Source organism: Rhinatrema bivittatum, chromosome 7, assembly GCF_901001135.1.
Source record: "Rhinatrema bivittatum chromosome 7, aRhiBiv1.1, whole genome shotgun sequence".
In the NCBI taxonomy this organism is placed as follows: Eukaryota; Metazoa; Chordata; class Amphibia; order Gymnophiona; family Rhinatrematidae; genus Rhinatrema; species Rhinatrema bivittatum.
The window spans coordinates 152593276-152618262 of NC_042621.1; the positions used below are offsets into that span (position 1 = coordinate 152593276).

The 24987-nt window shown below is 44.3% G+C and overlaps 2 protein-coding genes and 1 long non-coding RNA gene across 6 annotated transcripts in view; 1 reads left to right on the forward strand and 2 right to left on the reverse strand.

Moving 5' to 3' along the window:
- The window catches only part of GLUD1 (glutamate dehydrogenase 1), a 155488-nt gene extending 138741 nt beyond the window's left edge, over positions 1-16747 (reverse strand). Inside the window, exon 1 of the mRNA XM_029609429.1 lies at positions 16177-16747. Coding sequence (XP_029465289.1) covers positions 16177-16573 — 397 coding nt within the window. The 5' untranslated portion in view covers positions 16574-16747. The remainder of the gene's footprint in view (positions 1-16176) is intronic.
- A 155-nt stretch (positions 16748-16902) lies between these two features.
- The window catches only part of SHLD2 (shieldin complex subunit 2), a 202111-nt gene continuing 194026 nt past the window's right edge, over positions 16903-24987 (forward strand). For all 4 annotated transcript variants that reach the window (XM_029609425.1, XM_029609427.1, XM_029609428.1 and 1 more), the window contains exons 1-2: positions 16903-17018; positions 17735-17845. The gene's annotated coding sequence lies outside the window, so the exon portion shown is untranslated. The remainder of the gene's footprint in view (positions 17019-17734; positions 17846-24987) is intronic.
- LOC115095540 overlaps positions 17131-24987 on the reverse strand; it is a 130685-nt gene continuing 122828 nt past the window's right edge. Inside the window, exon 4 of the long non-coding RNA XR_003857804.1 lies at positions 17131-18629. This is a non-coding gene — a long non-coding RNA (uncharacterized LOC115095540). The remainder of the gene's footprint in view (positions 18630-24987) is intronic.

Below are 24987 nucleotides of genomic sequence, written 5' to 3' on the forward strand. Positions count from 1 at the left end.
AAGTAAGATGACCCTATACCATAGGAGAGTCTGTTATATACAGACCCTTTTATTTATTTATTTATTATTTTTATATACCGACATTCGATCTCATTCGAGATATCACACCGGTTTACATTCAGGTACTGTAGGTATTTTTCTATCCCCAGAGGGCTTACAATCTAAGTTTGTACCTGAGGCAATGGAGGGTAAAGTGACTTGCCCAAGGTCACAAGGAGCGACTGCAGGACTCAAACCCTGGTCTCCTGGTTCATAGTCCACTGCTCTAACCACTAGGCTATTCCTCCTCCCTTGGAGTAAGGGGCCTACATGTGGCTATATGATTGTGTAAATAGGTAATTTACTCTCATAATAGGACTAGGAGGCACTCCATGAAGTTAGCAAGTAGCTCATTTAAAACAAATCAAAGGAAATTCTTTCACTCAGCACATAGTTAAGCTCTGGAATTGACTGCCAGAGGATGTGGTTATAGCAGTTAGTGAAACTGGGTTTAAAAAAAAAAAAAAGGTTTAGATAGTTCCTAGAGGAAAAATCCATAAAGTATTAAATAAGCAATAATAGCTTGAGATTTATTTAATGTTTGGGTACTTGCCAGGTACTTGTGACTTGGATTGGCCACTGTTGGAAACAGTATACTGGGCTTGGACACTTGCTCTGACCCAGTATGGTATATATCTTATTTTCTTATGGGATAGGAGCTAATGCCCTATTGTAGACTGCAAACTGGTCAAGATAGGAATCAGAGGACTAAATGGTCAGTTTTCTCAGTGTAGAAAAGTAAACAATGGAACACCTCCAGGATCTGTGCAGGATGGGTGGTTTTTAATATATTTATAAATGATCTGGAAAAGGAAACAAGTGAAGTGATCAAATTTGCAAAAAATTCAAAATTGTTAAGTCATAAGCAGATTGCAGAAAGACCTTGCAAGAGTCTGGGCATTTAAATGGCAGATGAAATTTAAATGTAGACATGTGCACAGTGATGAACATAGGTAAAAGTAACTCATACTGTAGTTACATGATAGATTCCATACTAGGAGTTACCACCCATGAAAAGGACCAGAGTGTCAGTGGACAATAATTTGCAATCCGCAGTTCAATGTGTGGTGGAATTAGAAAGAAATGAAAATAAAATAGTAAGTGTCAATGCCTCAATCACTTCATGGTGAGACCATACCTAGAATACTGTGATCATGCCTGGTCGCTGCATGTCAAAAAGAGACAGTTGTATTGGAAAAGGTAGAGAAAGGTGACCAAAATGATGAAGGGGTGGAATGATTCCCCTACAAGGGGAGGCTCAAGAAGGTTGGCTTTGTTCAGCTTGGAGAAGCAATGTCTGAGAGGGTATATGATAAGGGGTCTATAAAACCATGAGTAGAATGGGTAAATGTAATTGTTATTTACTCTTCCAAAAAAATACAAACACAAAAAAAAAAAAAACCCAGACTACTCTATGAAGTTAGTAAGTAGCATATTCAAAACAAGTCTGTGAAAATATTTTTTCACTCAACATACAATTAAACTCTGGAAATCAGTATCGAAGAATGTGGTTAAGACAAGTTAGCGTAGCTGGGTTTAAAAAGGTTTGGACAAGTTCCTGGAAGAGAAAAACTATTAACCAAGCAGACTTAAGAAATCACAACTACTTATCACTGTGCAATAACATGAGTTCTAATTACTGTTTGGGATTTTGCCAGATACTTGTGACCTGGATTAGCCTCTACTGGAAAACAGGATACTAGGCTTGATGGATCCTCACTGACCCCAAGTTCTTATTGCGTAAAAGCTGGAGTTAACAGTATAAAGGGAGGATAATTTAAAGAGACTGCATGCATGCTATTATTTGTGTATGGACATGCAGTCACATACGCTAAAAACTTAGGTCCTACGCACAAGCACACACGTTATAAAACAGACCTAGTGCATGTATGTGTGCTCCTAATTTTAAGGCTTTGCACAACAGCTGGGAATTTTGGCATTTACACACACACACAAAAGCAAGGAAATTTTATAATATTCACACATGATGGAAATGACCAGTCTAACCAGTTAGTCCACCATTTCACCCAGTCTCTCTCTAGGTCATCAAGTCCCCCCCTATTTCTTTAGCCTGCACTCCCCTCAGTTTACCCAGACCTCTCAAGCACTTCATATGTGGCTACAAATATCTTTATTCAGACTTACACCTGATCAATAGAAGAAGTCAATTTGTGCAGAGAAGGCCCTGGACACGCACCCATTCACTTCGCTACATAGGCGCATCTCTTGGCCCTGCCCTGGAATGCCCATGCCCCACTCCCATTCTACCCCTTTTTCCCTTGAGATATTTATGCATCAGCACTTGGGCACATGTGTGAGGTTTTTAAAAAAAATCGAACCAACTATACATGCACCTGCATTTAGAAATTACTACTTACCTGATAATTTCCTTTTCTTTAGGGCAGTCAGACGAATCCAGAACAAGAGGGTGTGCACCTCTACCAGCAGATGGAGATGGAGCAAACTGACGTCACGGTACATATACCCCTGCAGCGACAGCCTGCCAGTATTGTCTTCAAAAGCAACTGTGGACAGACTAGCAAAACTCTTGATTAAAAGCAAGAAACCATTTCAATACTCAGCCAACATTGAGCACAGACAAGAATGTATAAACATTATTCCAGGAACTGGATTAACTCTTACCAGTAATCCCCGTAACATGTAGTCACACAAGTGGACCATAAGGCAAACATTTGGCAGCCATGGGAGGGAAGCTGGATTCATCTGACTGTCCTAAAGAAGAGAGAAATATTCATCTAATTTCTCATTTGTTAGCATTCAGTCAGATGAATCCAGTCCAAATATAGATGTCCTAGGATTCCATCCACTCTCAACTCTGCCACAACTATCATTATTACTTTGGAAAAGGTTCTGGGAGTGGTGGCCAGACAAAAGGGCAGTACTGAAACTGAAAACAGCGTCCCAGAACTGCAAACTGCAGGAAGGTCTAGTTGGATGTCAATGTGAAGATATACCTCAGACAGATCCAGAGAGGTCAAATTCCCCAACTGCACAGCCATCATCACTGAGGACAAAGTCTCCATGTGAAAATGCTTTACTTGCAGATGACTGTTGATACCTTTGAGGTCCAGGATGGGATTGGAGAAAAAAAAAAGTCCTTTGGCACAACAAAATTAATGGAATATCACCCCATATTTTCTTGACGTGGGCACTGGGTCCCTCCACTGCCCACTTCCTCTGCAGGGAGTGGCAGAGAGATGAACATGTCCCAAGGAAAACTGCGAAACTCCATCACATACCCTTCTCACATCACATCTAGAACCCACTGATCTTATGTGATTTCAACCCACCTTAGATAAAAGAGTCCCCCTATCTCCTGCCCCTGGGGGTGGGTCTGTAAAACTTCATTTGGAGGTTCCACTACCTGAGCTTGCGCCTCTTCTGGACTGTCAGGGATGAAAGGTCTGAGACCTACCAAAAGGTCAAGTCTTCTAAAAGGTCATTCCTCTATATGGCCAAACACACTTGTATCCTTTAGCATGACCTTGTGTTAAGGGAGTGCTGCTCCTGCTTATCTTCTGGCAGACAAGGAATTAGAGACTCATCTCACTTACTGGCCATTTTCTCCAACTCAGTGCCAAACAAAAGCGAGCAGTTAAAGAAGCAATCTGGTGAGATTAGCCTTGGAGGTTGCATCAGCCGAGCAATTTCTCAACCACCTGACACCTGGCCACTACTATCAAAGTCATCCCTCTTGCTCAAATGTGGACCAAATCACAGCTTGCATCTAAGGCGGCAGCAGTTGATTCCATAACTGCCCTGGAATTTACCCCCAAATCATCAACCTCCTGGGAGAGAAGCAAACAAGAGCGAGCCACCAAGGAACAACAATCTGCAAGGACATTCCTACAGCTTCAAATGCTTAAGGATAGGCTCAATCTTTTTATCATGAGCATCCTTCAAGGCTGCTCCTCCTTCCACAGGAATAGTGGACTGCTTGGAGACCGCACCACAAGTGTATCTACCTTCGGAAAACAAATGCTCTCTACCACTGGATCCTGAAGGTACAGGCCTTCCAAAATCTGACCACCTTTGAAATCAGCCTCTGGGGCATCCCATCCAAGATCAATCAACTCTCGAATGGCCGCCATCATGGGGAAAAAGCAAGAGACTTTGTGCAAGGAAACCAAAATGGGATCTCTCTGGCTCAGACCACAAATCTGCCCCATGAACTCCAAGCATTTTCAGTGGCTGGAAAATCAGAGCTGGCAAGTCATCTCTGAAAGAACTGTAACAGTTCTATATGGTTCTAAATCAGGGGCGAATCAGAGTCATCATCCATGCCATCCAGTTCTCAATCCAGAGGCTCTGCTGCTGTTCTACGAGTACTCTGGCACTTAACAGAAGGTTTCTACCTGCGCCTCTGCCAGAGCAGTGGACAGGGCCGAGGACTGTGCCTGAAGAAAGGATTGAAACACCTGGAAAAATTCCACCCATGAAAAAAAGTAGATGAATCCAGACCAGGAGGAACCTGAGGAGTACTTGTTGAGCTATCTTCCCCTGCTAAGGAACCAGTTAGGGGAGTTCCAAAATCAGATGCCCCACCTGAGTCTTTACCCAGACCCTCATCCAGCTGGGAAGAACCAGGATTAGTGAAATCAGAGGAAGACCATTCTTCTTGAGTCTCCAAATAGTGCTGGCACAAGTCAGCAGGCACTCCTGGCTGAGATGCCTGAATATGACAAAACAATGCAACGAGAAAGATGCTTAGGCTTCTTAGGTACAGGCACCATTATGGCCGAAATTGCATTGAGCGGCAGCCAGAGGCATGCATCTAGATGTTTTACCTTTTTTTATATATATACGTGCTCAAAAATTATGCATCCAACACTTAGGGACACATCTAGGCACTTACCTAGGCGGCCAAAAATTAAGTGCACAAATAACTTATGCACACAAGTGGTACTGTGCACAGAGGTAAACTGAGCTTAATGTGGGTACACAGACTACAAGTCCCAACTGTGCATCCAAAAACTAGGTGTACAACCTGGACATACAGCTAGACACACACCAGACTGACAATCCTGTAGAGGGCAGACTTAGAAAGCTGTGCAAAAGCCATTGCAGCCTACCACATGGCGCAGCAAAAAGTCTTGGAGCTGGACCTAACCTAAGGAGGCTGCCCACGACACCTCGACCTCCCACAGAGCAGGATGAACATTAGACAGACACACCGAGCATGGAGGACAGGAAGCCCCTTACATCACAAAACCTCCTTGAAAGTCTCTGTATAATTTTTTTAAACTTCTTGGAGCTCAGCCTTACCTAGCTGAGTAAAGAGACAGTCTTCAGCCGCTGGGGGGAGAGGGCATGTGCTGTCACCACCGAACTTGGCTTCCTGCTCAAGCAGTTAAGTCAATGCCGGCTGAAAAATCAGCTAATGGACCAAGCAAATCAACCTCAGGAATTCTCAACTGTGGGAGGGGCCATTTGGTATCTCTGCAGGAGAGCGGGTGAATTTTCTGAATTCTCCTTTTCTTTAGAAGGAAGCAATCCCTAATGGGGAGATGCACATCCACCATCTACTGCAGACTGAATACTGGCAGGCTGTCGTCACTGCAGAGGTTTATGTACTAACACGTCAGTTTGCTTCGTCTCCATCTGCTGGTAGAGATGCACAACCCACTTGTTCTGGATTCATCTGACTGGACATTCCCTCTTTTGCCACATTTATTGCTTTTAAAATCACCTTAAAAAATATATACATTTGCTGTACCTGCAGAATTATTTGTTGATCTACTGGAATAATTATGCAGTAGATTCCAGTTATCAACCTTCGATCACCACTTTCTCTGAAGAGGTCAGCTCGTTACCAGATGAAGGTATCACACCGATCTGTACACATTTATGTACACCTACTGGTGTACACTACAGAAAAGTAGATTAATAGTCACAAATCCCAGGACTTACTTAAATGTCTCTTCCCCCTCTACAAAAAAAAAAAAAAAAAAAAAATTAGGGGGTTCTTCCTAAAAAGATAGGGCACGAAGTTAAACAGAATTGATATCAGTAGGAAAGATTCCAAACAGCTTGAAACTAGCTACCTGGGTTGATCAAGTGGCAAAATGTTTTAACACTTGCCAACTGGCTCACCACAGGAGAAATTTAAATACTTAAGTCTGCAATGTGAGTGGCTGAGACTATGGGGTGTCAAAACATGGCCCATGTCATTCCAAAACGTGCACATATATTAAACACATGGCAACAAGCACAAAAATGGTTTGAAGTTGCAAAAATTTGAACTTTTGAGCATTGGCACCTATCAAGACTTCATCCACAGCTGTCCAAACATTTTCTATTCATAATTCAGTATATTTGTAAGTCAATTATCTTTAAAAAAAAAAAGTTTGTAAAAGTCTCTAAAGTGGAAAATGCATCTTCAAATCACTCACCTCATATTTGTATCAGAAAAGACTGGACATTCTGGCTCTAACGCCTAAAGTGCCTCCTTATGGTATTTAAATATCAAAGAGGATGCAAGTGTAATAAAGTCCCCCATTATTTGCCCAACTTAGCTCCTACTTCAAACAAAAGCTCTTTGATATTAAGCAAAACCATGTTGGAAATATCTAAAGTGTATGTAAACAAGAAGTTAGAAAACCTGGGCAACTAGATATGTGTGCTCCTTGTTCCCTTCGGGACACTAAGGACTGTATCACATCATCTTACATTAACCTAGAACAAGTGTGTTAAGATATTTTGGTAGTTTGAATACAAAAATAATCATCCTCCCGCAAACTTAGAAGCACAGGAAACCAGATAAAGTTCTCCCCCACCACATGCAACTTAAAAATAAACCCACCAAATTACAAGGCAGAACGTCCAAGATTTGCATGGAGCAGCATCAAATATCACCAATACACGTTCTGCCCCCTCCCAAAAATACCACCACACACATGCAGCAGCACTTGATTCTGTATCGTTAGAGACCTTTGTTTTCAGTTTTCCTTTTATTTTTTCCTGGAAATGTCAGTGTGTAATAAAACACCAGTTCTGTTCTTGCTGTAATGATTCATTCCCAGGAAAAGTTAACTGAAAATGAAGGTCCTTATATACTGGAGAAAAAGCACTGCAGACGTTAAGCACTTCAACCACAGAAGCAGATGTTGGGGGGAGGCTATGTGTCTGCATGCATCTCTGCCAGTCCTTAACCAGCTTAAAGAACTCTTGCTCATCATGCTGACAGCCCCTATCCTCTCTCCCCTTCCCCCAAATCTTAAATGTAGAGACCAAAAAAAAAAAAAAAGAAGATTTCATCAGGAAACTAGACCTTGAATGCCTAATGTAAGCCCATACTAACAACATTTACAAAGTGTTTGCTCCTTGGAAGAGGGACGTGCACTTATATATGGTTATACAAGCCTTATGCCACAGTAGTACTGTAGACCTTTAGAAGCAGTATTGCCCGACCTTGTCAAGCTGAAGGAACACATATATTAACAAAAATGTGTGGCACACCAGATTCTAGGGAGCTGGGAGTGAGGAGATGGAGATGGAGATGGAGATGGAGAGAAATCAAATGACCAAAAGAGTTAGAGAAACAGTGAAAACCCCACCCTCTCCTTCCCCATCTTAGATGAAAAGGGTGTGAAGGCAGATACATACATGGGCCCATCACAATGGAGCAGCACTCAGGTCACTTCTAAAAATGACAGACATGCCTGAGTCATGACAGGTGATAATATTCTGGATTTAAATAGTTAAATGATGAAATTAATGAAACAGCTTTGCACAAGTGTTTGTCATGAGCAAGAAAAACAGTCCTTGGATGACAGGCAGAAGCAGGTTGCGTAGAAACTTGTGTAAGAAACTTACTGATGCTTCAAGGCCTGGCTGAGTGGGAGAAGGAGTGTACCAAGATAAAGGCATTGTGACATCATTAGTTTTCGTAGACATGCATATAAGACGTATCCTGTAATAACTGAGCAGGCTAGGTAATACGTCACCATTAAGTTTATTACGCTGCTCCCAAAAAACCTATTGTATTTACTCTCACTTTCTTGCTTACTGCTAATAAAGATTATTTATTTTAAAGATAAAAAGTAGTTAATTATTCAAGAAGGGCCTTCTCTGAAGTCTCTGTGAGCGTGGAGTACACAGATAATGATTTTTCGTTGAACTCTCTGCGTGCTTAAAGCATTCAGATAAAGATTTGAACTCCCTGTAAAAGCAGGTAATGATACTCCTGAACTCCTGGAGCATGGCAGCCCTCCAGTATGAACACAGAACACTCCAGCGGCTCTTCCACACAAGCATGTTTAAGCAGATGTGGTTTTATATTTATAGAGATGACCATGTACACAATTAACTGCTGCCGATTGTTTCTCCAGTCTTTGCTTCCATGGTTCCTCTGAACTGGAACATGAAGTGCAGTTTATATTTGCAGGTTAGCCATGGTTTCAGTATGTTCCTTGAGCTTCAGCCACAATCTGGCCCACTGTTGGGCAGTGTCTTGTTTTGGTGGTCTCTCCTCTTTCAAATTCTTTCCTCTCATGGATGATTTACCCATCTGCCCTACCTAGTCAACTTGCAGATGTATTCCTGCTCCCCAGGTCCTGGGCTTCAGCTCAGAGTACAGGAGAAGGCAGAAGCCCAAGTCATGCAGGCGGCCAGCCTAGTTAGTTCCCTTGACTGCCAGAGCTCCTCCACTGCTGTTGCTCCCACATCCAGTGCTCAGTGCATGCCCTCCCCCTCTCTCACATAAGCGAGGGTGGAATGATTCAAAGGAAGGAACTCAAAAGGTGGAAAAGGATGTACTGTGTGTGCACCCAGTTCACATAGCGCATAGTTTTCTGTGCCCTGCATCTGCACATTAATTCCCATACCTCAGAGCTCATACTGTTGCCAGGAAGGAAAGACATTTGTGACTACACATCTTCAGAAAGGACCCCTGCATGTTTAGGATTTACCTCTAGTGTCTTATTGAAAAGGTGCTGAAAGTACAGCCTGTGTGTTCTGCTTCACTTGGTGTTTGCCATGAAACATTGGTTGGAGAAACACTGTCGCAAGAGAATAATTTCAAAACCACCAATATTAAGGATGGCAAGGCTGAAATTGTAAATACTGTCCCCCAGATTTAATCTTTGTCCTTTTGCACCTTTGTCCATTCTTGTTTTAATCATTCACTTTACATTTTATTTTTGGAAAGGCAGACAAATGCAATTAAACAATTTGTTAGCCAACAATTTAAAACATCTGACACCAAGCTGAGAGGGAAGATCTTTAATAGGAACCTGCATAATGCTATCTTTTAGGATGAGAAACAAGGACCCTGCACAGGTCATAAGTGAAGTTTAATTACCCCAGTTTTTGCACACTACAAAATCTCAGCAGTTTGTCTTCTGAACAAAGATTCCCCCACCCTTTAATTCAAACAGAGGTTTGAGCGGGCAAGGAGAAATGATGATTCAGAAGGCTGCTTGAAGGGAAATGATTTACTGCTTTTTTGCACAACAGCTTTTAATGACTCATCAACCCTGCAACAATTTTTCCTCTGAACTGAAACTGAACACATGCCAGACTCCAGAAAGAAAAAATCTGGATTCTTTTAAGTAATTTTTCAAGTCCAGCCAATAAGATGCCTTCTTGGAGAAGATAATTACAGTACAAACATCCCAAGAAAGTTTCTTTCTAAGAAAAAAAAAAAAGAGTAGAAAACAGCCAGCCATTGCCCAAGACATTTGGATTACTATATCCTCAATTCATGTAAATAACTTCAGGGCTTTATCTGCTCAAAACCACCATCAGTTCAATGTTGTGCTCAGAACTTCAGTGTAATCCAGTAACATGAGCAGCATGCAATTCCAAACATATTGGATGCAAGCACCAGGCTAGACCCCTGCCAATGCAAAGAAAACTTGTACTTAGAACAGGGCTTCCCAACCTTTTTGAGAGTGTGGACCCCTTTTTCAACCTCCAAAGTTTTTTCTGACCCTCATATGCTTCCCTTTCATTTTTACCTGGAGTTATGTGCCATATATAGAAAAGTGAATAATGTAATAAAGAAATGATTATATGCACCCCAGGCTCATTTACGATATATAAAACAATAAATAATGCTTACTGATAAACTGAAAACTGCAAAGCACAGCAGTAAATGTGCACGAATGTACTTATATCTGATAACTTACATAATGAAACTCCAGGCAGCCACATAGCTAGATCTGGAGCAAATGGGGGAGGGAGGGAGAGAGGGGGACGGGGGCGGGGATGTTTGCGACAGGCCCATATCGCTAAAAGGGAGATGTGGGAGAGGTTTGGTGCACACATCACGGTATGTATTTTTAAAGAATAATCTGTGATTGGGAAGCCACCCTGTTAACTTGATCTTGGCCAAGGCCCAATGGTTCTCTCCATACCTGCCTGTTACCAAATTCCATACGTGCAGAGATAGGACACCCCCATTCCTAAAGCATGAGACATTGCTATAAACATTTTGCACCCCTGTCGCACAGCTCTGGGTATGTCAGTGGCAACTCTAGACAGAACCACCTTCTAAATAAAGAAACCCCTGGCCAGTTTCAACCACCTAAGAAAACCACCACAATTATTAAAGTACATTCCTAAATAAAAATTATTCTATAAAGGGACATAGTCCCAATATAAAACTTGCACTTCAAGTTCTACAATACCCCGATTCAAAGAAACTCCCCAACAAAGGGTACAGAGCAGAGCAAAGGCACTTCCCTTTACATTTCACCATTAAAAAATAAAATTTCAAATTCTCACGTCGCCTCATTAAAAGCTACACAAACTCCCTCCACTACCAGGAAAATTGTTTAATGCAAAATCCTGCAAAAAATGTATTTGGGACCTATAGGAAGCCTGCCATAACACCCCTAACTGCCAGACTCAGACCCTAAAACACCAATACACCTCTTGTTAGGAAAACTGAAGTCCAACTGCTGTAGATCCCTACATATAAACTACATGCTAACAAGTCACATATACAGACACATTCTTGCCAAATAGGGACCATAAAGTATAAACAGAAATGTGCAGAAAAAACTAAACTGGAAACCGCAGTGCAACAATGGAAAGACAAACATTGCAATCAAGAAATATAAAATATCTTGAGTAAAAACATACTAAAAAAACATTTCAAAACTGATATATAGAAAATCCAATAATTAAAATCTAAAATTATTTTTAATTTTCCACAAATTTCAAAACAGACAAAAAGCCAACAATTAAAACAAGGATTAAAAATTCCCACTCACCATGCCTGTGAACTTTTGATTTCCAGATGCCTTGAGATTGCTGTGGATTTGGGGGGGGGCACACAGTCTCTCCTCTCACACATGCTTACATTCATTCTCACAAACACTCTTGCTCTCACACAGGCTCACCCCCTCACTGGGGCCTCTTCCTCTATTTCCTGGAGTCTGTAGGGGGTGGGGGGCTCTGTGGCCTCCTCTTCTCTCATGCTGCCAGTGGATGGGTGCTCCGGTAGCCTGCAGGGCCTCTTGATTTTCAGCCACTGGTGGCATGGGTGTGCCGATGGCCCTGCTGCCTCCTTCAGTCATCTCTGGCTAGGATGTGCCGGCAGCCTATTGGGACTCTTTTCACGGCACGGGTTCTCTTCTCATAAGGGGGCCGATGCAATATAAATCGCGGAAAGCGGGCGCTGGCAGGTTATGAAAACTGACACTGAGTTTACCGGCGATCTTCATAACTCGGCAGTCTGCCAAGTTTTTTTTTTTTTTTACTTTTTACCTGCGCTCAACTATTAACGCCTGCTCCAGGCTCGGATGAGCGCACTGAATTGCATCGGCCTCAAGGATTTGGGGGGGGGGGGGGGGGGGGGGAGAGAAAATCAGATCACTTCCCGTGGAACCCTAGGATTCTGCGGACCACAAGTTAGCATCTATTTCTATATTCTAACAAACAGCCACAAGGCCTATCCAATCTGTACATTCCTGATGCAATGCAGTACAGCCTCTAATTTTAGGCTTTATCCTCATATCAAAGGATCCATTGTGCTTGTTCCATGCAACAGAATTCAAGGTAGTATTTCTATTACTGTTACAGCCTCCACTAAAATATGGTATCACAAATCCAACCTAAAAAATCTCTGATTCTCAAGTATATACAAGTTCATATGACTTTTTCCTAGAATATCCTTGCTTCTTGTGTATTTATAAGTATTATATCACCTCCTCCTTTCTAGCATATACCATACTGGGTAATGCAACTTATGTTATGTGCTTAAATTTCATTTGATGGGGCTTATGGCCAGACTGCAAACTGATAGCCTTATTCTGGGCTTCTTCTTCTGCACCTATATCCTCAGCTAATGCACTAAGGGGGCCAGATGCAATATTATTCGTGGAAAGCGGGTGCTGACTTTTCAGCACCCACTTTCCAAGACGCACATTTATTTTTTTGCATTTGGAGTGAATGAGTAATAGCGTCGGATGTGCGTTAAATAGGCGCTAATCCCTCTATTGTATTAGGGGGTGGATTAGCGCCTATTTAACCAGCATCCCACAGCCCCTAAGAGTGCTTTGAGAAGGTTTTTATGAAACCAGACTACTTTGGTGGCAGTGAAGAAATAAAGATAAATACAGTACAATGACATTGCCCTGATCAGACTTGTAGTAATAGCCAAGGCTGCTGAAAGTTAAAAAGTATGTTAAATGTAAGCACTAAGTTATTTCTGCTGACTGGGATCAATTTACAAGAAAACATTACTTACAAGAATCCAGTCTAGTTAGCATATCACTAAATTATAATGCCAACCAATTAGGAAAATGTTATGCACACAAACTCACTGGTGTGTAAGAGGCAGTGGCTTATTTGTGTGCAACAGCTCAGAAAAGCTGAGCTGAAGGTTTACTCTCCATTGTTTTGTAATCACTGCTCCTGTTGTAAGATACCTTATATTAAAAAGTCTAAAGATTTCTCTTTTACTGGCTGCTGGTATTCAGTGTTTATTAGCACCCCCAACATGGCCTCCAGAATTGGACAATACTTCAAATCAGGTCTCACCAAGAACCCACACATCATTTTCTTCCACTGATAGTATCTCTTCTCAGACCCTTGTATTCCTCTGGCTCATGTAGCTGCTTTGCATCATTGGTTTTCTCCCTTAAAATCACGACTGATGCCAAGGCCTTTTTTAACTGGTGCACTGCTACCTCACTCCCTTTTTTTTTTTTTTTTTTTACTGTTCAGATTTCTTAACCCAACTTGCACCACAACTGTTTTTTTGTTACATCACTTATTTCTTCAGATCCTCACTACTGTAGATTACCTGTACAAAAGCAATTCTACTCTACCAACCCCTCTAATATCACTTATTAAAATATTGAACTTAGACCTCCAGGACTGATTCCTGATGCACTCCATTGATAACCCTCCCTTTTCTACTCTGTTGCCTATCATATCATTTGATGAGTTTCTAACCCTGCTTAACAGCTTTGGAACTAGTTCCAGAGGGTTCAGCTTATTTATAAACCTCCTGTACTAAAAGCATCAAAAGTCTTACCAAAACCAAAGCATACTGCATCCTCCATTCACCTAATGATTTTAATCAACCAAACAAATTGATCTGATTTTTTTTTTTTTTACATACTACTCCTACATTAAAAAAAAAAAAAGCTAACTTAGATCCTTGATCTGATTTGTTCATTTTAGAAGTGACTCCATTAATGTAGTCTGAGGTCAGACAAACTGGCTTACAATAACCAGCTTCCTTCCTAACTACATTATATAAAGGGATATTGGTTCATCTACAGCCCTTCGGTAGCACACCTAGCTCCAAAGAATGACTGAATAAACTGTCAATGGAGCTGCTAGAATCTCTGAGCTCCTTTAATATGCTATCTACCCCATTAACTTGTCCATATTCAGTTTAGCTATTTCCACTCAAACTCTTTCCTCTGTAAACTGTACTCCTGCATCCCTTCTGTACTTTTTCCTCTGCTGCACTCTACAAATTCCTCCTCCTCACTTGTTTTACAATCCCACTCATTTCATTCTTTCAAGGATTGGGATGCATGGAACAGTCTCCCAGCAGAGGAAGTGGTGATCAAAGTAGTATCTGAATTTAAGAAAGCATGGGATAAATGTAGAGGATCTTTGAAGGAGCTAATTTACCGCCTACCCTGACGTTAGAGGGATGTGACAGCAATAGGAAGGCTCCTGTCAAATAAGTGGGTGGGTGGGTTGGAGCAAGCGAGTAACATGGTGTGGCCTGGTTCTCCTACGCTCGGGCATCGGGGATTACCAGTCCTCTCCCCCCCCCCCCCCCCCCTCCCCCTCCCGAAGCAAGGCGCAGGGCGAAAATCGACTCGACATGTTATTAAAGCAAATAGAAATTGTAACAAAAGTAAACTTACTGCATGCTTCCAGCACCCCCAGTCGTCTCTCCCCTCTTCCCAAGGTACCCTCCGCAGCTCCCCTGCCTCCCAGGGGCAGCCGACGGCGAAAGCGGCTTCCAGCAGCCCCAAAGGTGCATGAACGCACGTCCAATTTGGGCGCTCAAGCAGCGAAGGCGCATGAGCACATGCCATGACCTCGGCCGTCCATCTGGGCGCTCAGGTCAGGTACCAGCGCACCCAGAATACTGTATAGGTGCTATATAGCGCTCTATACAGTAAAATGGATTGCGCTTCATGGATGCGGCTTGCATTTGCATGCCATTTAAATACTGTATCAAGCGGTATGTGATCCAAACTGTGCGCGCAGCAAACGAGCGGGCGCCCGGCACTGCCCCACTTTTTCTTACGCACCCTTACTGTATCGGCCTGTAAGTTACCAGCTTGCTCAAATGCTTTATCCTTTTCCTTGAGTCTGATTTACTTTCTCTGCTTTTGTCCTCCTTAGATCCCATGCACCTTTTGAATGCTCTTTGATCTCTTACCCTTTCAGTTACCTTTTTGAAAAATTATGGTGATTTTTTACACACATTAGGAAAACTAATAGAAGTATTTTTTTTTACTATTTTTATAGTTTAGTCCACTATTCTAGTCTTTGTTTGCCTACCCAATTAGTGCCACCCTAAGCTTCATTACCTTAAAGTAATCTAGGACTAATAAACAATTTTAGTAAACTTGGAAACCACCCAAGTTCATAGCTCATGTATTTTGTATACTTTAAATATTTTAACAAAAAAAAATCTTTATGAATGCAATTATGTATATCTGAATAATATACATAATGTAACTTATTTTGATGTAGCTAAATTATCTGTTTTCAAGAAAAGGGCGGGGGCTATCTAGAGAACCAACAATGAGACAAACGGCCTAAATGTACCATCCAACAATAGTAAAGACCACCTAAACCAGCAACAGAGTAGGATAAGGACATGCTGTGTAGTGTCTATATATATCAGACATGGTGCTACAGAAGCAACCACTGTACAAAATCCCAGAAAGAACATGAAGCAGGACAATTGGGTTTGGCACCAAATATTCCATATTTTTCTTAGAATTTTTACTACATGCAAACAGATCTAGTAAACTGACAAGTAAATATACTAACTTCAACTATAACAGAATAAATACACTTTGGTGTTGAGCCAGAAGACAGTGAATATATATATATATATATATATATATATATATATATATATATATAGTTTTACACCACAGGCCAATACAGATTTGTTAATGGAATCCTGGTTTTGCCTATAACATTAGAAGTACCACTTTCTGATAACTGCACGTATTCTTTACACTTCCCTATTGATTTTTTAAATTCTTGCCCATTGAAATAAAAAAAAAATTTAAAAGCCATAAACGGTTGCCAAAGTACGTCAGGTTTGGTTTGTGTTTTTTTTTTAACTGGAAAGTTCCCCCTATAGAGAAGTTATAAATTCCTGCATTTGTAACTATTATATAGGTGAGTCACCTTAACTGCACGTTTCTATACCTTACAGGCACAGATGCAGGAATTAAGAATGAGAGAGAGCTGGCTTGAAGCACCAAGACTCTGTCTTCCGCACTACATAGAGCCAACGTAGGGGTGCTGACAGTTCACTAAAAACACTTTCCTGGGATGTGGGTAACTGGATTAGAGGGCATGACTACTTGACCCCTCTCTTCTCTCCAAGCCACCATAGCACGTAAGCAGGACTACTTGGGGCTGGTGGGGGAAAAAGCGGGGCCTCACCTCCCTTGCAAGGCGTACGGTGCTGGCTGTGCTGCGCCCGGTAGCCCTCGATCACCTCCCACTCTCCGTTGTCCCGCTTGATAGGGAAGCTAACGCTCAGAACGTGATTGCAGGGCTTGATGATGCGCAGAATGCCGCGCACCCGGTGCCGTTTCTGCTCCTCTGTCTCGCGGGTCCGCAGGCCCTCCACCAGCTTGTCCTCCACGATGCCTGCGCCGCGGTCGAAGAAGCCCTCCACCATCTTGAAGAAGTTGGGGTCGTCCTCCTTGTCCACGGCCTCGCTGTAGTGGCGCCGCGCGCGGAAGAGCACCGTGGTTGCCGGCAGAGCCGAGTCGGCGCTCCCTGAGGCCAGGACGCCGCCGCCCCGGGACAGCAACTCGCCTAAATAGCGGTACATGGTAAGCAAGAATCGAAGGAATAAAATACAGATAGATTAAGAACTATACACACGGGAAGGTGTGCGTTATTTAATATATATATAATTAGGGATGTTGAGAAAATGTCCTGTTAAGAACTGGGGCTCGCGCACTCTGGCACGGGATGACCAGCGCCCGGGGAAAAAGTATTCGGGGGCCGCCGCCTTTATAAAGGCACGTGGGCGGCGCGAGACGAGTACGCGGCCCAACCGCGCCTCTTCTTGCTAGCCCAGGCTGTAGACGGTGGGGGAGGAGCACGGGCGCGCGCACGTAGCCCGAAAAGTGTTGCTTTGCTTCTTTTTTTGGCGACATCTGAAGCCGCCCCATTCCTCGTCCTCACGCGGGTGGGAACATGTTTCATCAAACGAAACTATTTTATTTGTAATAATGAAGAAATCGAGATTGACATTTAGAAACGGCTGCATGGTAATGATTTGGTATATTTCATTGATTACTTTTTACCCCTCACAATTTAATGCTTATTTCGATGTTCATGAAAGAAAAAAACACGCAGCTTTCTAACATTTGTACGCTTTATTATTATTTTACTGATCCCATAGCATTCTCAATTTTCCCTTCTTCCAAACAAAAATGTAACCAATCCTCGAGCACGAGCTCTGAAGGGCGGCTGTTCCGGGAACTCCAAGTTGCACAAAACGCACAACATAGAGGATATATGACTAATAAATAAGAAATACCTCGCAGAAACAGTAATATAGCAAACAAACAACATATTTTACTTATATGGAAGCAAAAGTATGCGTGTGTGGAATGTGTCGCAAAATACAACTTCCTGCACTAGCTCCTAAAATTGCATCAATTAAGTCTTTCACTTGGGGTTAATGCATCTTAAACAACAGCTTGCAAAATCCGTAACTTCTGGGTACGTTAGAGCTGGAAGGGGGATCCTATCGTCTTTAGTTTTATTTTTTCCTAGTTGCATACAAATTAAGGGCTTGATTTATCAAGCTTTTTTTCCCATAGACACAAAATGGGAGGAAAGACTTAGTAAATCTGATCCTAAGTATACAACACCACCACAAGAGTTTTTAAGAGGCGGGATTTAAAAAAAAAAGAGCCAAGTCTGTTTTTCCCAAAGCTTTGGCGCAGTGATCTTATTCCCCTGGCTGGTTCCTTTCCAGGGGCGGGGCGGAGGTGTGTCATGTCACGTGGTATTATCAAGCACCCAATCGGGTATCACGTTGTGACGCTAATCTGCCGTTGGACGTGAAAGGGAACCAAGGATTTCTAAGGTAAGGAAGTGCGGGACGGGAATGGTTGAATCTGCTCTCGCTGTTGTAAAAGGCGTGAGGGAGATCGTTCGAAGGAGCGCTTTCTCAAGATAAAATGCTAAGCCTGGATATAGAGTTAAACTGTAGTGACACTATAAACCAGTAGAGAGATACAACGATTTGTACGTTAATTTTTATTCTGTGATGCGGTGTGGTGGTCGAGAAAACTTTTCCTTTTTCTCTAGTACGGCGAAAGGCTCACGGATGAGAGGGCGGATCGGCTCGGGGGATGAGGAAGAACTTGGGATTGGTTGTAAAAAAAAAAAAGTTTTGGAAATTGTATATATGTCATAACCTACACCTTTGCAATCTCATGCTTCCCACATCTAGCAATAATTTTCATCTGCTGTCAACTCTTCTATTTGCGTTTTGACTCCAGGATATTGTCACCAGTGCTGCCAGAAAAGTATGTGCATCTTTATTGGGCACATGGTAACAGCCACCAAAAGGAGTTACATACATGGAAGGGTATTAATGACAGCAGATAAAGACTAAATGGTCCATCTAGTCTCTCCAGCAATTTACTTATGGTAGTAACTGCCTTTCTGTTCAGGTTACCAACATGCATTCTTCTGCTGCTCCATCCAGGTTACTGCCAGCTTACTCATGCGGAAATGTTAACATCATCCCTTTCTTCAAGCTTTTAGGAATCTGCACGGTTTGTCCCATGTCCTTTTGAATTCATCAACTGTTCTTGTCTTCATCACCTCTTCTGGGAGGACACTTCAGGCATTCATCACCTTCTCTGTGAAAACATATTTCCTAATATTGATTCTGAGTTGTCACCCCTGGAGTTTTACTTCATGACCCCTAGTTCTACTGTGTCCTTTCCAACAGAAAAAGTTTGACATTTGTGCATCATTAATAGCTGTCAGGTATCTAAAGGTCTGAATCATATTTCCCCTGCAGCTCCTCTCCTCCAGGGTATACATATTTAGATCTTTCAGCCTCTCCTTGTAGGTCTTCTGAAACAGACCCCACATCATTTTGGTTATCCTTCTCTGGCTCATTTCCGTCCTGTCTCTGTCCTTTTTGAAATACATTCTCTAGAACTAAACCCAGTACTCCATGTGAGGTTGTTTAAGAACATAAGATATGCTATACTGGGTCAGACCAAGGGTCCATCAAGCCCAGGGTTCTGTGGCCAATCCAAGTCACAAGTACCTGGCAAGTTCCCAGACATTAAATGGATCTCAAGCTACTGTTCCTTATTGATTAATAGCAGTTTATTGACTTTTCCTATAGGAACTTATCCAAACCTTTTTTAAACCTAGTTACACTAACTGCCGTAACCATATCCCCTGGCAATGAATTCCAGAGCTTAACTATGCGTTGAGTGAAAAAGAATTTTCTATGATTTATTTTAAATGAGCTATTTGTTAATTTCATGAAGTGCCCCCAGTCCTTTTATCTGGGAGAATAAATAACCAATTTATATTAACCTGTTCCGAGTCCTTTCATGATTTTGTAGACCTCTGTCACATCTCCCCTCAACTATCTCTTCTCCAAGCTGAACAGCTCTAACATTTATAAGCCTTTCCTCATAGAGGAGCTGTTCTATGCCCCTTATCATTTTGGTTGCCCTCACCAAGACCTGTACCAAGGGCATTATCTCTTCCCTTTTCCTGCTGGTTAGACCTCTCCCTATGCAGCCCAGTATCTTTCTGGCTTTACCTACCACCTTGTCACATTTCTTTGCTGCCTTCAGATCACCAGACACAATCACCTCAAGGTTCCTCTCCTTATCCGTGCACAATACTCTTTCACCTCCCATCACATACAGCTCTTTTGGATTACTGCATCCCAGGTGCATGAATCTGCACTTCATGGCACTGAATTTCAGCTGCCAAATCTTCGACCACGCTTCAAGTTTTCTTAAATCACTTTCCATTCCCTCTATTTCAGGCATGTCCATTCTGTTGCAGATCTTAGTATCATCTGCAAAATGGAAGACTTTTCCTTCTAACCCCTCTGCAATGTCACTCACAAAGATATTGAACAGAACTGGTCCCAAAACCGATCCTTGAGGTACTCCACCTAACTTTCAGGTCGATACAGTAAAGTGTGCTCCGTCGGAGCGCACTGTCAGCCTGCTCTGGACGCGTGTTTTCCCTTACCCCTTATTCAGTAAGGGGAGGAAAACACGCGGCCCACCCGCGGCACCTAATAGCGCCCTCAACATGCAAATGCATGTTGATGGCCCTATTAGGTATGCGCGCGGGATCCAGTAAGTAAAATGTGCAGCCAAGCCGCACATTTTACTCTAAGAAATTAGCGCCGACCCAAAGGTCGGCGCTAATTTCTTCCGGTGCCAGGAAAGTGCACAGAAAAGCAGTAAAAAACTGCTTTTCTGTGCACCCTCCGACTTAATATCATAGCGATATTAAGTCGGAGGTCCCCAAAAGTAAAAAAAAAAAATAAAATTTGAATTCGGCCCGCGGCTGTCGGGCCGAAAACCGGACGCTCAATTTTGCCGGCGTCCGGTTTCCGAGCCCGTGGCTGTCAGCGGGCTCGAGAACCAACGCCGGCAAAATTGAGCGTCGGCTGTCAAACCCGCTGACAGCCGCCGCTCCAGGCCAAAAGGAGGCGCTAGGGACGCGCTAGTGTCCCTAGCGCCTCCTTTCCCTCGTTTGCACCGCGTCGCCTAATTTGCATACTGGATCGCTCGCACCGGCCAAGGGCCGGTGCGTGCGCCGGGAGAGCGGGCGTTCGTCCGCTCTCCCGCGGTTTTACAGTATCGGGCTGATTGTTCTTTCATCAGAGCGCATTCTATTTACCATTACACATTGTTTCCTGTCAGTCAACCAGTTAGTAATCCATTCCACCACCTTGGTGCCCACACCCAAGTTTCTCAATTTATTCATGAGCAACCTATGTGGGACCATTTCAAAAGCTTTGCTGAAATCCAAGTAAATCACATTGAGTGCTCTTCCCTGATCCAGTTCTCTAGTTACCCAATCAAAAAAGTCAATCAGATTTGTCTGGTAGGACCTTCCCCTGGTGAATCCATGCTGCCTTTGGTCCAGCAAACCACTAGATTGTAAATAATTCATTATCCTTTCCTTCAGCAGAGTTTGCATTAATTTTCACACCACCGAGGTGAGGCTAAGTGGCCTGTAGTTTCCAGCCTCCTCTCTGCTATCACTCTTGTGAAGCGGGAGCACAACACTCTTCCCTGTACGTACCCGGATCAATCCAGACTGCTGGGTTTTACTCCCTCCTCTAGCAGATAGAGACAGAGATGTTTTAAAAACAAAGCTCTGCCTTATATAGGAGAGTGCCACCTACAGTTCGCCAGTATTTCTCTGTCTCTAGCAGATGGTGGAGGTGCAAAACCTACAGTCTGGTCAGAGTCTTTATTTTGGGTTTATTTTTAGTTAGTTAGAGTTTTTCTATGTACTTTCCTAATTTTCAGGGTTTGTCTCTAAATTTCTTTAAAAAAAAAAAATCCTGTGGTCCGCCTCCCAGAGGGTTGTTAGGCTCTGAGAGGGCCGTCCCCTGCTGGTCAGAGGCAGCTGCCAACGGGGATTGAGAAAACTAACTGTTTAATTGAGGCAGCGTGGGTGCAATACCGGGGAGCCCGGCTCACTTCACCCTAAGGATCAGCACCTGGACCACGGTAGGCTGTTTTTTGCTTTAAAAAAAAAATATATATTTTGAGGTAAATTTCTTTACTTTCGTTTTCGATCGGGCAGGCTCTCCCTCCCTTACTCTCATCGCAGGGGGGATTTCGTCGTGTTTTCGGTCTCGGGGGGGGGGGGGGGGGGGGGGGGGGGGAGGGGTAAGTTTGAATTTTTTCCTCTTCTTTTTTCTTCTCTATATCTTCCCCGATGTCGCAGACGGCCGCGTGTGGCTCTCCCACCAGAACTTATGTTCACAATACTTACTGGGGGGAGAGGGTTTCTCCGGTGCAGGGACGGCTAGAAATATTGCTAAAAGCAGGCTCCCGCGGGTTCCTTCGCCTGCAGCAGGGGAGCCTCAGTTAGCTCAGGATCCTTTTCCTTTAAGCGCGGGTACAGAAGCCATTTTACACTCGTTCTGCGCTGCTGCTGTGCCTACCATGGGGGAGGGGTCCTTTCCTCCTCAATTATCTCCTCAGCCGCGGCCCCCTGAAAATAGAGACTCACAACAGCCTGTCTCCCCTGGCCCGGAGGACAGTCCTGAGGGGACTTCTGACACCTTCTCTGAGTCCTCCTTCATTGTTTTTTTACATAAAGCCTTCAAGGCAAGGAAGGGCAGGCAAGCTGATTGCGGGGGAAAATTAGATTCCCATAAGACCCGGGCGGCTAAGCGTGCCAAGGCAGATAAGGGGACGGAGCCTATTAAGTCTAAGCGTCCCCTCTGCACTGGGGATCCGCAGGGGAATACAGACTCCTCTGATCTGGATTCAGATCTTGGGGACCCGGATTGTCAACCCCAGATTCCGCAGGGGGCGGATGACCCGGAGCCAGATCCACTACTGGCGGAAAGGGGCTCTCAGGCGGCTGAGGGCGATGATCCTAAGGTGGTTCGCCTTTTTCGTAAAGACGAATTGGCACCTCTTATTCCAGTTATTCTCTCTGAGCTGGGCATTGACAGCCCTCCCGAGGAATCCAAACTTGGGAAGACGGACCCTGTCTTATTGGGCCTGAGAGGTCCTGCTACTGCTTTTCCCTTTCATTTTTCGGCACGGACTTGTTGTTTCGGGAATGGGATACCCTGGATCTCAGATTAAAGGTCAATAAAGCCATGGGTAAGCTGTATCCTCTGCCAGAGAATGCCTTTGAGCTACTGCGGGTCTCAAAAGTGGACTCTGCAATGTCCGCTGTCACAAAGAAAACCACGATTCCTGTTACAGGAACGACAGCTCTCAAGGATCTGCAGGATAGGAAGTTAGAGGTGCAGCTCAAAAGGATTTTCGAGGTCTCAGCCATGGGAGTCCGGGCAGCTAGTTGTAGTAATTTTGCTATGCGAGCCGGGCTTCGCTGGGTGCAGCAATTACAGGCCAATGTCGATTTCTCGGCCGAGGAAGCGGCTCAGGCGAACCGTTTGGAATCCTCGGTGGCCTATTGTGCTGATGCCTTTCATGACCTCCTCCGGACGTCCGCCAGGTCCATGGTGTCAGCAGTCGCGGCTCGCTGGCTCGCTGGCTCTTGTGGTTGCGCAGCTGGTCGGCGGATGTGTCTTCTAAGGCTCAATTGGGGTCCTTGCCCTTTAAGGGTAAGTTACTTTTTGGTAAGATCTTGGACGACATGATTCAGTCGCTGGGAGAGAATAAGGTGCACCGCCTGCAGGAAGACAGACCTCGCTCACGCAGTTCCTTCTCATCTCAAGCCAGATTTAGAGGGAATCGAAGATATCGACCACCCTAAGTCGCCCGCTTCGTCCTTTCGTTCGGCTCCGGCGAAGCAGCAAACCTATACCCAGTCCTTTAGGGGTCAAAGATTTGGCAGACCTGGGGCGGTTCTCCCTTCCTCAGGAGCAAAATCCTCCCAATGAAGGAGTGCTGTCTGCTCTCGACTCTGGAAGTAGGGGGCAGACTGGCCCTATTCTTCGAGGAGTGGACCAAGGTGACCACGGATCAGTGGGTCCTGTCCGTGATAAAACAAGGCTATGCTTTAGATTTTGCACGGCACCCCCCTGATCAGTTTCTCATCTCTCCCTGTGGGTATGCCACAAAATGAATAGCGGTTCGGGACACATTGCAGCAGCTGCTACAATTAAGGGACATAGTTCCCGTTCCTCCAGAGGAGCAAGGAAGGGGTCGGTACTCAATATACTTCGTGGTTCATGGTACCAAAGAAGGAAGGATCGTTCCGTCCCATCCTAGACCTCAAGGAGGTGAAAAAGTGTCTAAAGATTCCACGATTCCGCATGGAAACTCTCCATTCGGTCATTACCTCAGTGAGGCAGGGAGAATTCCTAGCTTTGCTAGATCTCACGGGGGCTTACTTCCACATAGGGATCCATCAGGACCACCAAAGGTTTCTGCAGTTCTGCATCCTGGGACAGCATTTTCAGTTTTGAGTTCTACCCTTCGGCCTGGCGACTGCGCCAAGGACTTTCACCAAAGTGTTGATGGTGGTGGCAACTCATCTCCGGAGGGAAGATCTCCTGGTGCATCCCTACTTGGACGACTGGCTGATTCGCGCAAAGTCGGAAGCCTTAGCCACAGATGCGATTCACAGAGTTCTGCAGCCTCTACAGTCGCTAGGCTGGGTGGTCAATCTATCCAAGAGCAAGCTTGTTCCCTCTCAGTCCTTGGAGTATTTGGGAGCACTCTTCGATACCCAGAGGGCCCAAGTTTTTCTCACCATGGACCGCATCATCAAGTTACAAGCTCAAGTGCGGAGTCTGTTGCTCCAAACTTCTCCCAGGGTTCGAGAATATCTACAGGTGCTTGGGTCCATGGCGTCGACCTTAGAGCTGGTGCCATGGGCATTTGCTTATATGTGGCCCTTGCAGTATGCGTTACTGTCCCGTTGGAACCCCGTATCTGAACAGTTTTTTCTTCCATTGCCGCTTACGCAAGTGGCGAGAAACAGCCTAGCGTGGTGGCTGGAGACGGACAATCTATCTAGGGGAGTTCCCCTGGAGATTCCCGAATGGACAGTGGTCACCATGGACACCAGTCTCTCCGGCTGGGGAGCGGTGTGCCAGAGGAAGTCTGTGCAGGGCTTATGGTCTGTTGCGACTGTCGCTGCTTGATGTCTCCACTACGCCCACCTTACCTCCTCGGCGACTACCTCTTGCTCAAGTGGAAGGTTGGCTGCCGTGGCGTCATTCTGCCGACTCCCTCCGGCATCCCCGGAGCAGCTCGATGCTGCAAACCGCCATGATTCACAAGAGCCTAAGGACGCACAGCACGTCCCCGACTGATGTACCAGCGGTGGCGCGAACCTCAGGGGCGTCCCCCTGAGATGACATCATCCATACCAGATATATAAGGTCTCAGAAATCGCTAATTAATCGAGTTAGCAAGGACCAGTTTCGCACTCTCCAAGCTGCTGTGCCTCCTCGGACTTACCAGGGGTACCTGCTCCTTGGGGTCCTCACTCTCTCTTTGTTTTTGAGGTCACAGGAACCGGTACTCGCTCCTCGAGGGCCCATGTCGCTGGACTGGT